The 12,761-nt window shown below is 44.0% G+C and overlaps 1 protein-coding gene across 9 annotated transcripts in view; it reads left to right on the forward strand.

Moving 5' to 3' along the window:
- Window positions 1-12,761, forward strand: part of usp42 (ubiquitin specific peptidase 42) — a 106,331-nt gene that overhangs the window by 87,306 nt on the left and 6,264 nt on the right. For 8 of the 9 annotated variants that reach the window (XM_038819786.1, XM_038819787.1, XM_038819788.1 and 5 more), the window contains 3 exons: window positions 191-519; window positions 4,958-5,104; window positions 8,581-8,684. In XM_038819786.1, the coding sequence (XP_038675714.1) occupies window positions 191-519; window positions 4,958-5,104; window positions 8,581-8,684 (580 nt within the window). Of the gene's footprint in view, window positions 1-190; window positions 520-4,957; window positions 5,105-7,662; window positions 7,840-8,580; window positions 8,685-12,761 lie in introns of those variants that run through there. The other variant, XR_005463418.1, reaches the window with a different exon arrangement.

The following is a 12,761-nucleotide window of genomic DNA, read 5'->3' on the forward strand; positions in this document are numbered from 1 at the left end:
CTGTCAAATGACTCCTGTAGATCAGAGAAAGATTTTGACTTTTACATATACAGTATCAATACCAACAGCCACATGGACAGAAATTTGAATAATGGCCCTTTCTAGCTCAGTAAGCGAGACCATGTGAAAGGCTTTTTATTTGTATTTACAGTTTTGCTGGAAACTGATGAATATAGTCTGCATTTTCTAGGCAACAACCGTTGGATATGTCACAGGTGAGCTCTGATATCGATGAAAGAAAACACAGGAAAAAGAAGAAGAAAAAGAAGAAGAAACGGCATCACAGTGACAAAGAGAGCCATTACCAAAAAGAGCATCATCATTCCAGGAAACACCAGAGCACGAGGTCAGCTAACGGCAGTAACAAATGGGAACAGTTGTCTGAGCCAATTCGAATTGTCTGCTCTGAAGATAAGATGATGCATGGATGTAAACCATCATGTGATGATCAAATGTCACAGAAAGCAGGGCTTGCACATTTGGACAGTAAGCTCAATGGTCCCCATATCCATATCAAAGGTAGGAGCTGTAATTGGTTAAATGAACATCTTTGGTAAAAATGTAAAGCCAACCTTAATTTGGTCACATATCCTTAAGTTTGATTACTTATTTATTGTTAGAATGAGGGTTAATAATTCTATACATCTACTTCTGATGGCGGCCATGAGCTGATTGGTCGCGCACAAGGTGACTCCTGCTTGGAGGCTTTGGTTTTGGCACTTTCTACCCGGTTAATGGCCGCTTTGTCTGGAAAAAGTGTAAAATAATTGGAGGAAGTTGTTTCCCCTCGAGTGTAATGTCTGCAGGTTACAACACCTGGCAGAAGTCAGGTAAAGCCTTGACTCAAGAGGTGAAGGATCCACATGGCGGAGTAGCTGTGAGCATGGCAGAATTGGAAACATCATCGTCGTCTACCCCACTGTCTGTGGAGCAATTAATGGAGTTCATCAAGGAGGCATTTCGGCACCATCGGCAAGAGACCCAAGGGTACTGGTCCAAGGCAATTGAGGGAGCAGTAGCCCCTCTTTGCGGGGCTTTGGAACGGGTGGAGAAATGTTTGGAGTCGCAAGGTGCGACGATCTGTCAGCGACCGGATCGTGTCATTGGAGGCAGAGGGGACAATTGTGAGAGAGACCTGTAAAGGTGGTGAAGGTGGGCGACCAGGAGAATCAGTCCAGGTGGCAGAACTTCAGAAACGTGAAACTGGAACTGCCAGAGGGGTGGAGGGAATGAGTGTGAAGGACTAAATGTCAAGGATATTCACTAAGCTAGTCAAGGAGAGAGTTTTGGAGACGCTCCCGGAGGTGGATCAGGCCCACCAGCCGAGAGCTGGGAGCCACCGCGATGGTGATCGTCCAGATGCTGTTTCAAGAAAAGGAGAAGATTCTGAGATGGGCGAAGTTGACGGGAGGGTCAACGGATTCTGATTTACCAGGATATTGGGGCCGACCTGGCCAAGTGCGGGCAGGTTTTAACGGGGCCAAGGCGGCACTCTTTTAGAGCAAAGTTTGATTCGGGATGTTGGCCATTTGGAAGGTAGGAAGAGGTTCTTATTGGGATGGTGGACCTTATTTATTGTTAGAATGAGGGTTAATAATTCTATACATCTACTTCCGATGGCGGCCATGAGCTGATTGGTCGCGCACAAGGTGACTCCTGCTTGGAGGCTTTGGTTTTGGCTCTTTCTAATAATAATAATGATCTTTATTGTCACAAGTAGGCTTATATTAGCACTGCAATGAATTTACTGTGAAAAGCCACTAGTCACCACACTCCGGTGCCTGTTCAGGTACATGGAGGGCGAATTCAGAATGTCCAATTCACCTAACAAACACGTCTTTCGGGACTTGTGGGAGGAAACTGGAGCACCCGGAGAAAACCCATGCAGACACGAGGAGAACATGCAGACTCCGCACAGGCAACGACCCAAGCCGGCAATCAAACCTGGGATCCCGGAGCTGTGATGCCATAGTGCTAACCACTATGCTACCGTGCTGCCCAGGGTAGAGAGGAGGTTCAGAAACCCCTATTGAGGATAGTGATGTGGAACATGTGGGAGCTGAATGGCCCGATAAACAGTTTCGGGCGTGCGCACATTTGAAAAGCTTTTAGATGGATGCGATTTACCTGCAGGAGAGGCATCTGTGGGTGAAGGATCAGATGATGTTTAGAAAGGGATGGGTGGGGCAGTTGTTCCATTCTGGGTTGTGTTCCAAGTCGAAAGGGCACAGGATTAAGTTTAGTAAAAGTTTGGTATTTGTGGAACTTGGCCAATTTGATAACGGGGGTAAAAGGAGATCTGAAGAGGTGGGATGCCCCACTGCTGTCCTTGGTGAGAACGGTGCAGACCATAAAGATGAACATTCTCTGTTTGCGTTTTTCCATCCCTCCCGACATTCCTTCCAACGGCATTTTTTTGGAGGGTAGGTGAGTTAATTTTGGCCTTTGTATGGGCAGATAAGACGCTCTCGATTCGGACGGCTTTATTACAGAGGGTTCGGCAGGTGGGGGACTGGAGCTCCCAAATCTGCTGTATTATTATTGGGCACAAATGTGGAAAAGGTGTGACGGTCAGGGGGGGTCAGAATGGGTGGCTGGAGGTGGAGGAAGCTCGTGTGAGGGTGGGGGACCCTGGCAATGGCCCCCCGTCCAATCTCTCCGGTTAGCTCCACCCTTAGCCTGGTCGTGGTGTGTCCCTCAAGGTATGGAACCAGCTGAGGCAGCATTTTGAGTGGGAGATTTGTCCGTACTGGCCCTAATATGTGGGAATCATCGGTTCGTACCAGCAAGGATAGATGTGACGTACAGGAATTCGATGGGGAAGGGGTGGGGTGGGTCAGGGATCTGTTTGTGGAAGGGAGGCTCACAAGGCTGGAAGAGTTTCAGGAGAAGTGCCAACTGCCAAGACTGAATTTGGGTGCATACAGGTGTGGGACTTTGAATGCAAGGACCTCTCCTCGTTCCTTCAGCTGCCAAGGCATACCCTCCTGGATAGATGGGCGAAGGGAAAATTATGGATATTTTGCCTGATTGTTGGAAACTGAGAAGACGCCAGTGAAGGAGATGAGATGGAAATGGAGGAGGAGCTGGGGATTGAGCTTTGGGGGTTGGTGGGGATGGGGGCCTAGAGTGAATTTATGCACTGGGTGAATTCAACATCATCCTGTGTCAGGATGAGCCTGTTACAGTTTTAGATGGTGCACAGAGCCCATATGAGTGGGCTCAAGTGAGGTGGGTTCTTCCCTAAGGTGGAAGATAAATATGAAAGGAGCGCATGGGGGCCTGCGAATCATGTCCTTATGTTTTGGTCTTGCCCGAAGTAAGAGTGATTTCTGGACCTCGAGACACAGTCGGAGATGGTGGGGTGAAGGTGGCACCATGTGCATTGGTGACAATCTTTGGTGTTTCTGTGATGCTGGAGGGGAGGAAGGCCGATGTCATGGCCTTCGCCACTCTGATCGCCTGGAGGCGAATCCTTTTGGGGTGGAGGTTGGCGGCGCCACCAAAGGTGTCAGCGTGGTTGGGGGATATGGCAGAGTTCCTACAATTGGAGAAAATTAAGTTTGCTCTTAGCGGGTCAATGGAGGGATTTTATGTAAGATGGAAGCTGGTTTTGTCTCTGTTCAAGGATTGGGGGGGGGGGGGGGGGTGGTTAGTTAAGGGGGATGACTGATTTGTTCATAGTTTTTGGAATAAAATATATATTTTTTTTAAATAATAATTCTATATATTTAGAATTCCTCCTGGTTTTCTTCAGTATTATCTCGATATGGAACATGCAATTGTTAATATTAAATCTCAAAAAATGGATGAAACTTCAGTTAATATATTAGCTTGCTGCTATTTTAAATATAGTACTTTATAGTGCTAGTATTCATAATGTAATCTTTAAAAGATTGTTGCACAGGGTTAATCTTCAAATATTTGGGCCCGAGTGCTTAGTGTTCTAAAGACACTAAAGCTGAATTGCTAAAACAGTCCTTTAGATTAACCAAACCTCCTCAGAAAAGTGATCTTTGACGTGTTCCATCTGATCATGCAAGGGTTTGAACAGGACAGCTTACTGTTTGCTTTGCAGTGAACCCTGTTATTGGCAGTGATTGACTACTGAAAATTCCACAACCAGCAGGGTGTACCTGTAGCAAACCAGTGCCTACTATTCTCTCCCTGTTAGTCCATATGTTGGAATAATTCTAGTGCAGAATATGTAAGCTATAAGCTCTGCAGAATGTTGCAGGCAGTAGTACGAATTTTTATGCAGGAGGTGAATCAGGTGAGGGCAGGATGTCAATTTTTAAAAAATACGCAAAGATGCTAATACTGCTGCATTAAATACCACAAATGTATGTCAGAAACAAGCATTTTTACACTCATTGACCAGATTTCCTGGACATATCAGCAGTAATGACTGATTGAAACTGAATGAAATAATGTTGAAAGCAATTACAGAAGGTAACCCATATTTTCAGAATAACGACATGAATATATATATATTAAAGACATTTTCTTTGTAAAGTTTTTGAGTGGAGATGAAAATACCCAGCCAACCTGTCTGCGATGGACAAAATTAGGGTGGCCTAATTGGATTTGCTTCCTGGGCATGAGCAGTAGATCTTTAGTAATCAACTTAAGATTGTATTTCAATGCACATTAATAGTAAAGTTAGTCTCTGTTGAAGCTTAAAGTAAAGCTATACATATAAATTAATTCTATGTCTGTCTTATATTCTGTGCATTTGCGATGGGTGGAATCTCGTACCTAAGCCAGAACAGGAAATATAATTTCAAAGTCATTTCTAATCATTGTTTTGTTGAAGGTTCAGCTTATTACAATATGCTGTTTGTAAGGCTGATGTGATTGTTGTTTATGGGCATAGTCCTAAATTGCTGTATTTATTATAATTTTGAATCCTAGATGCCATTTTCTCTAATGATTTCTCATTACTATTTATTTTCAGAGGAAACAGTAAATGAGCACAATGGCAATTTAAACAGACATCTTTCAGACTGTGTTGGATCAGGATCTCTTTCTGACTGGTCTAGGCAGAAGTTGGAAAATGGCAGTGATTCACACAAACCTTATTCAAAATTTAATAAAGAACACTGTAAGTCTACTGTTTCACATGGGATTTTAATGCCTGCTTTTCCTCAGTTTTCTGCTGCATAACAGACAAAACCAAAGAATTATAGAACCCCTCCTTCGCTTAAACTTCATCTTCTCCAGGGTCAAAAACCCCAGCAGGTCCCCCCCCGCCATGCCGAGGCAAAGGGTTGAAAGACTGACTTCCACCCCAGCAGGACCCACCTATGAGTGATCAGCGAGGTGAAGGCTAAAACGTCTGCACCCGCCCACAACTCGGGCCGGTCCAACACTCCACATTCTAGGAGACCGAGCTCCATCTACATGTGCAAGACTCCCAAGATTGTGCTAAATACCGTCCCCCAAAACCTTTCCAGCTTCAGACAGGACCAAAACATGAGAACATGGTTTGCGGGGCCCCTCCCACATCGCTCCCAGACATCCTCCACCCCCTCAAACAGCAAGCTCATCTTTGATTTTGAGGTGCGCTATATACACGACTTTCAATTGTATCAGCCCCAGCCTCGCACATGAGGTTGAGGCATTTGCCCTCTGCAGCACCACAATCCCTCTTTCATCATCACCCCCCCCCCAATCCCAGCTCCTTCTCCCACTTTGCCTTAATCCCTTCTATAGACACCCTGTCGTCGAATAATGGCAGAGTTGGTAGGGAAAACCATCCGTCTCTTTTGATTTAAAATTATAGTTTATTTCTATTATTCAGCCTAACTTCAGATTGCACACCCTTTTTATCATCTGCTAACTTCTACTTGTGTCTGCCTCAACTGCCTGTATCCTCCCAGTTGCCTCCTTCACTTCCTGCTCCCCCACCAGCCCCTCCAAACCTGCTCTATCCTCCTCACCCAGCCTCAGATTCTCCAACCCGTCCAGGAACTCCCTCAAACTCCTTGAATACTTTATTGATTTGCTCCAGGGCCAACACCAGCTTCTCTATCTTATGTTGTACCCAAACTATCTCCATTGCTGCCACCTCCCTCCGGAGCTGGCCGGCCAGCATATGCCTTCTCCCCGTGCTCGCAGACCGCCTCCCCCTCAGCTTCACAACTGGTGCACCGCTTTCCCTGTGGACAACTGTTCGAACCTCGCCTACAACTCTTTCCCCTTGGTCCCCCGCATACCTCCCATCCACCTCCAGAATCTCCTCCCATCAGTTTTTGTTGCTCCTCCCTCTTCTCCTGGTCTATCTTAGCTTTGAACACAATCACTTCCCCCCCCTTCAGAGCTTCCCAAGCCACCGACTGTGAAACCTCCCCCGTGCCGTTAAACCCCATCTATTCCTCGATCACCTTCCCAATCTTATCACAAAAGCTCTGGTCCGCTAACAACCCCACGTCCATTCTCCACCGGCCTCTGGGCCATCCCCTTCTCCAAAACTATATCCAACCAACCAACCTTGTGCACTGGGGAGAAAAACAAATATTCCCATTCCCTCGGGCGTAAGAACCTCCACAGGTCCACTCTTCCCATCTCCCTCATGAGCCCAGCCAGCGCCTTTGCCCACCCTCCCCCCTCCCCTGACTGGGCCAGTGAGTGCGACTGAGATCTGTCTGCCTTTGGTTCATGATCCATATTCCAATCTCCCCCGCTGTCAACTCGTGGGTATCTAGATCCGGGATGGCTCCCAACATTCTCTTCACAAACCCCACATCATCCCAGTTGGGGCCATATACGCTCGCCAATGCCACCAACCTCCCCTCTAGCAACTCAGTCACTATCACGTATCTGTCTCCCGGTCCACCACCACCACCACCACCTGCAACCAAAACCTCACCCTCTTCCCCACCAATAGCGCTATGCCCCCCGAGTGGAAAACCTGACTCACCCAACGTTTCCGCAGCCTCACCTGTTCCCTGCCCCTCCAATGTGTTTCCTGCAGCATCGCCAAGTTCTTCAGTGTGTAAAAACCCTCTATCTTCACTGCCCCCCAACCCCATCACGTTCGACGTCACTATTCTGACCGGGGATCTGTCACTCCGCCCCTCCTAACCGCCGTCATTATGACCCAGGGCTCTGCCCTTCTGGCCTGACCCACCCCATCCCTTTGTTATTGTTGAACCCCCCCCTCTCCAGTTTCCCAGAATCCCCCCAACCACTTCCTATTGCAAACACCTCTCCCAGTATCGACCCCATCCCCCCACCTTTAATCAAGACTGAGATGCACAAATTTTTGTTGTCTCGGGAAATCAAAGGATATGGGGAGGGGACAGAAAAGTGGTTGAGGTAGAAGACTGACCATAATCGTATTGAACGTGGGAGCAGGCTTCCATGGCCACATGGTCTACTCCTATTCATTTTTCTTCTAAATCATTGAACCTTATAAGGTGGAAGGAAGCCATTTGGCCCATCGGCCCCTAAAATTAAAATTACCCATCGCTTTCAAAGATTGCACAGTGAGAAATTTTCAATGCATCATCCATTAACTAGCTTTAAATTTCACATGCACAGCCTGTTTTGTTGATTGTTACATGGACAACGCTACCAGGTGGTATATGTGGCAACAGATGGCTACATTTTAGATTGCCCTCCTGTGGTTTCCTTCCAACACTACGCTTCCTATTCCAGATTGGTGGTTGATCATTGGCGTGGTTCTGAGGCACTGAACTGGTCTGGCCAGTTTGCCCTCCCCACAAGGTTGGAATTTAAAGCTCTGCAATCCATTGGAGAACTGATGCAACTCACCTGCTGAGGAGAGCCATGGGTGAAGGATAGACCAGGAAGTTTTAATGTATTTTTAAAAATGCAAGTAAAATGTTTAGCTATACTTGTTCCAAAATTCTTTTTGAAAAGCTACTGTGATATTGTTTTCCTTAATTCCCAAACTGTTTAAATTAGTATATTCCCATTCCACCAATTAAAAACAATAAGAAGTCTTACAACACCGGGTTAAAATCCAACAGGTTTGTTTCAAACACGAGCTTTCGGAGCACTGCTCATTCACCTGAGGAAGGAGCAGTGCTCCGAAAGCTCATGTTTGAAACAAACCTGTTGGACTTTAACCTGGTGTTGTAAGACTTCTTACTGTGCTCACCCCAGTCCAACGCCGACATCTCCACATCATGACCAATTAAAAAGCTCAAGATTTTAAAGATATTTTGAAATAGTACAGCAATGTCTTTTTGTCAACTAGTCACTGCTGGCATTTAGCCTGAGCAGATTGAAGAAAAAGCCACCTGCAGCCTGACCTTGTTCTTCTCACACTGAGCATGGTGCCAGCAAATGAAGAGCTTACCATCTTGTTTGCCACTGATTCAGGACAGGTCATTTTTTCTGGTTTGGGAGGATTTAACAAATCTGATTTATAACTTCCATTTATAAGCCTGAGGGCAGTTCCTGAGGGGTGCTGCATTTTAACCACATGTTCCAGTGTTTTGCTGTTTTTATTATCCAGGTTCACCTGCTGAGGTAATTAATATATAGCATTTGAACATTGACGATATTTTTAACTAGCTGATGTGAATTTAATTTTGATTTCTTTTCTAGTACAAGAAAAGCACTTTTCGCATGATTACAAAGAATATGGTCCAATGGACAACAGGAATGACTTGACCAGTGTTGGTTCTTTTAGGGCTACTACAAGGTGGAAGGTATGTGCACATTAATTTATTGAATGATTTTTAATGGATTTCTTCTGATGGTCTGATATTGAGTATTTTGTTCACGTTAGCCATAACACTGCAACATTGCAAATTACTCTTGGGTGAATGCGATTAGGTGCAGCATTGGTTTAAACAAAAATGTTACTTTCAGCAGAAGGAGGGACCACTTGTACCCGCACCGCCATTCAGTTAGATCATTGGTAATCTGTACCTAAACTTTATTTACTGGCTGTTGCTCGATATCAATTTAGTACCTTCTTTTTATCACTGTTATGGTAACTTAAGACCACAAATAAGGTAGTTGAATGCGTTGTTTAAATAAACAAGGAATTTCTTCAAATAAATAACAAAGTTTGACAATAGTAACTCAGCAGAACAGTAGTAAAAGTAGTAACGATGAAAACAGGAACACAAGTAAAACAGGTCTTGCTTGTAGGTCACCCTCGTGCTAACGGAAAAGCCTGCACATTCTCAGAACCCTCCGCAGATGCCAGTAAAACAATTGCATAGGAGAAAGGCTTACAAGAACACTCTGTACTCAATAACACTGTGTAACAACTCTCAATCATGAAAGTTCGAATTGTCCCAGCACCCAGAGATCTACAAATTATAGATTTCTAATAACTCCTTTGAAAAGCTTCCTGATTTTCCTCAAATATCCAAACTCTAATTTTAAACGTTCTGTCCCTCACTCTGACCAAGGACGTTGTTCGCCATTATCGGCCCTATAGAATACTTTAAATATTTTAAATACCTCTGATCAAGTCTCCCCTCAATCTATTCTCTGGGAATATAAATATTTTATGCAACCAAATTGGGTTTGAATCCAGATCAAACTGGTGAAATGTTCCTTTTGGATCAGTACGGGGAATTTAACACCAAGTTGAGTTATACCTATTTCCCTTGTATGTTAACACTGTTACCTAATTGCTGCTTAAAAACAGGCCGATTGAAGACTTCTAGAATCATCATACAGCACAAGGGAGGCCATTTGGCCCATTGTGTTTATATTTGCACTTTGAAAGATCTGTCCAATTAGGCCGGCTTTTAACCCAAAGCCCTAAAAATGTTTCCTTTAAATTCTGAGATTATACAACCTTTGTGTTTAAAGCTGATGAGAAGGGAGTGCAAGTGTCTCATTTGCCAATTCAGATGCTCCTCCTGACTTATGAGAAGCGATTGAGTCAGTTCGGATTATATTAGCTGGAGCTCAGAAGAATGAGGGGGAAATCTCGTTAAAACCTATAAAATTCTAACAGGACTAGACAGGGCAGATGCAGGAAGAATGTTCCCGATGGTGAGGGATTCCAGAACCAGGGACCACAGTCTGAGGATATGGGGTAAACAATTTAGGACTGAGGAGAGGAGAAATTTCCCAGAGAATGGTGAGCGTTACCACTGGAAACAATTGATGCCAAAACATGGTATGTTTTCAGGAAGGAGTTACATATCGTTTTTGGAGTTAAAGGGACAAAAGGATATGGGGGGTAAGTGTGAACAGATTACTGAGTTGAATGATCAACAATTATCGTAATGAATGGCGATGCAGGCTTCGAGAGCCAAATGGTCAACTCCTGCTATTTTCTAAGTTTCTATGTAACACTTTTTAAAACAAACTCCCAAATTTTCCCTGAGAAATAATAATTTGGTAAAGAACAAGTTAGTTCAAAAAGTTAAAAGAAATGTTCATCTGTGTAAGCTCCCTGTTGATTCCCTTATTTCTCATTTCTCTATTTTTGCTGTTATCATGTTGATCCATGGATACTAAATGGACATATACCTTTAAGCCTAGCAGGGGAGTGAGGAATTCAAAAGTTACTGTAAGGGTCCTTCCTGTTTGTTCCCTTATTTCCCCTTTCTTTTATTTTGCTGTAACATTTTTAATCTATGGATGTTTAATGGGCCTGTGACTTTAAGGCAAAGCAGCCTTTAATTCAAACAAGCAGATTTCAAAAAGCTGTGCTGTTGTAGACTAGTGATTGGAGATTGGCTGACCCCAGTGATGACTCGGACTGATTGATGTAGCTGGTAGCCAATGAATTGGCCCAGAAGGCTGTGATCCGCCTGGTAACAGGTGGTGATAGGATATGATCCTCCCTAGGATGTTTTTCCTAGGAAGCTTCCATTTTAGTTCCACTTTTGGTTCTTCAGTCTGGTTTGAGGATTTCAACTAATTCTCTCCCAAAAGATCAAGCTAAACTCTCTCTAAGCCCACTGAGTGCTGATTCTGTCTCCAGCAAGACTGGGTGTCATTGTCTCGAGACTGCAACGCTTGAAGTCACACCACCAGCTGGAAGCAAGGTTTGATGTGAGATTAAGTGTCTTAGCAAAGAAATAGGCCTGAATGTGAACCTTCGGGCTGAAGTCCCAGCTTAATAAAAACTAAGGTGACTGGAGAAGAAGACCTACTGCTTGTGAGTACTGAGTGAATGACTCTGAGGAAGACCATTACCAGCGGCAGGCTTTGATCAACCAATATGCTTTGAAGGAAGAATGTGCTAAGGGACCATCGTTCAAAGCAGACTTTTAAAAAAATCTTTTGAACTTCATCCTTATTATTTTTATCCGTGTGTGTGTGTGTGTGTGTGTGTGTGTGTGTGTGTGTGTGTGTGTGTGTGTATAGAAGGTGGGACAGTTAAAGTAGGTTAGCTGGTTATTCAGTTGACTTCACTGCATATTTCACTATTAATCTTGTTGTAAATAAACAGTAATTGTGTTTCAACTTACAAACCTGGTGACTAATTATTGGACAGCCAAGGGCCAAAGATTTTGGGTATTTTTTATAAGAATTATTGGTTAATTCACTTGTGTTGTGACTCTGGGGCACGTGGGCCTGGAATTGACCGTGCATGAGTCCGGGGTGTTGTAACATTACAAAAGAGAACACTGCTAGCCTTTAGACAACAGAGCTCAGACCTTTCGGCACCAGAGAGATCGGTGGGACTCTGTTCGATTGGTTGGCTGGTGGCCAATGAACTGGTCAAAAGGTCGGTAACATGCGGTGATTGGATCCTACCCAAGTGGGACAATTATTCCGAGAACCAAGGAGGGATAGTTGGTTCCTGGATGCTCAGAGGAAAGGACCTGCTCTGTTGGGCAGAGACCTGAATGAATCTACAGTGAAAATCTTTACCAATTGAAAGCAGAACCCTTGTCCTGAAAGCCTAAATTGAATGAAAGAGTATTTATTAGAAGACAACCATCTGAAATAAAGACCCTTATCCTTTTTATTTTTATCATTATTTTCCAACCTCTTTTCCCCCTCTGTGTTCGTCTGTCTTGGTGTGTGTAGAGTGGGGTGAGTTAGTGTGGAGAGGTTATGAATTAGATAATAGTTGTTAATAAAATGAATTGTTTACATTTACAAACCTGGTGACTGTAGTTGCTGGGCAGCCAAGGGACAAAGGCTTTGGGTGTTTTACTAAGCATTATTTAATTTCAATTGTGTTATGACTCCGGGTCACATGACACTGGAATTAACCACTCACTAACCCAGCGGGGCGGAGCGTATTTGTTGCTCAGGTCCTGGATATTTGGAATGGTAGCCAACAACGTTTTGGTTACAGTAGAAATTAAAAAGAGACACCAGGTTTGTAGCAATATAACAGGATGGCTCTGGAAGCTGATAAGATTTTTCTTCAGATGGATGACTTGTCTTTGGTTTGTTTAAAAGGGCTTCAAAAAGGCAAGCTGATCAAATTGGTCTGCTAAAGCTCGGACGGTACAGATAACTGAAGCAATTGCTTAGCATTTAAATTTTAAAGAAATGCCAGGAACACAGCCTGGGTCGTGGCAATACTCAGTAGAATTAGCTAAAAATACAGTTACAAATTAAACAATTGAAGAGGCAGTAAAAAGAAAAAGCAAAATTAGAGGAAAAAGCATTAGACAGTTCCAGCTTAAAGCACTGGAAATTAGAAGGGAGCTGCAGGAGCTAGAGGGGAGCTTAACCCTCGAGCGGAATCCAGTGGCAATAGGTTTAAATTTATACAAAATTTGAAGAAAAAGTAGAAACCTTTTTTAGGGCATTAGAGAAAATAGCAACCCAAAAGGGGCTAGTTTAGC

This window comes from Scyliorhinus canicula, chromosome 15, assembly GCF_902713615.1.
Source record: "Scyliorhinus canicula chromosome 15, sScyCan1.1, whole genome shotgun sequence".
Classification (NCBI taxonomy): domain Eukaryota; kingdom Metazoa; phylum Chordata; class Chondrichthyes; order Carcharhiniformes; family Scyliorhinidae; genus Scyliorhinus; species Scyliorhinus canicula.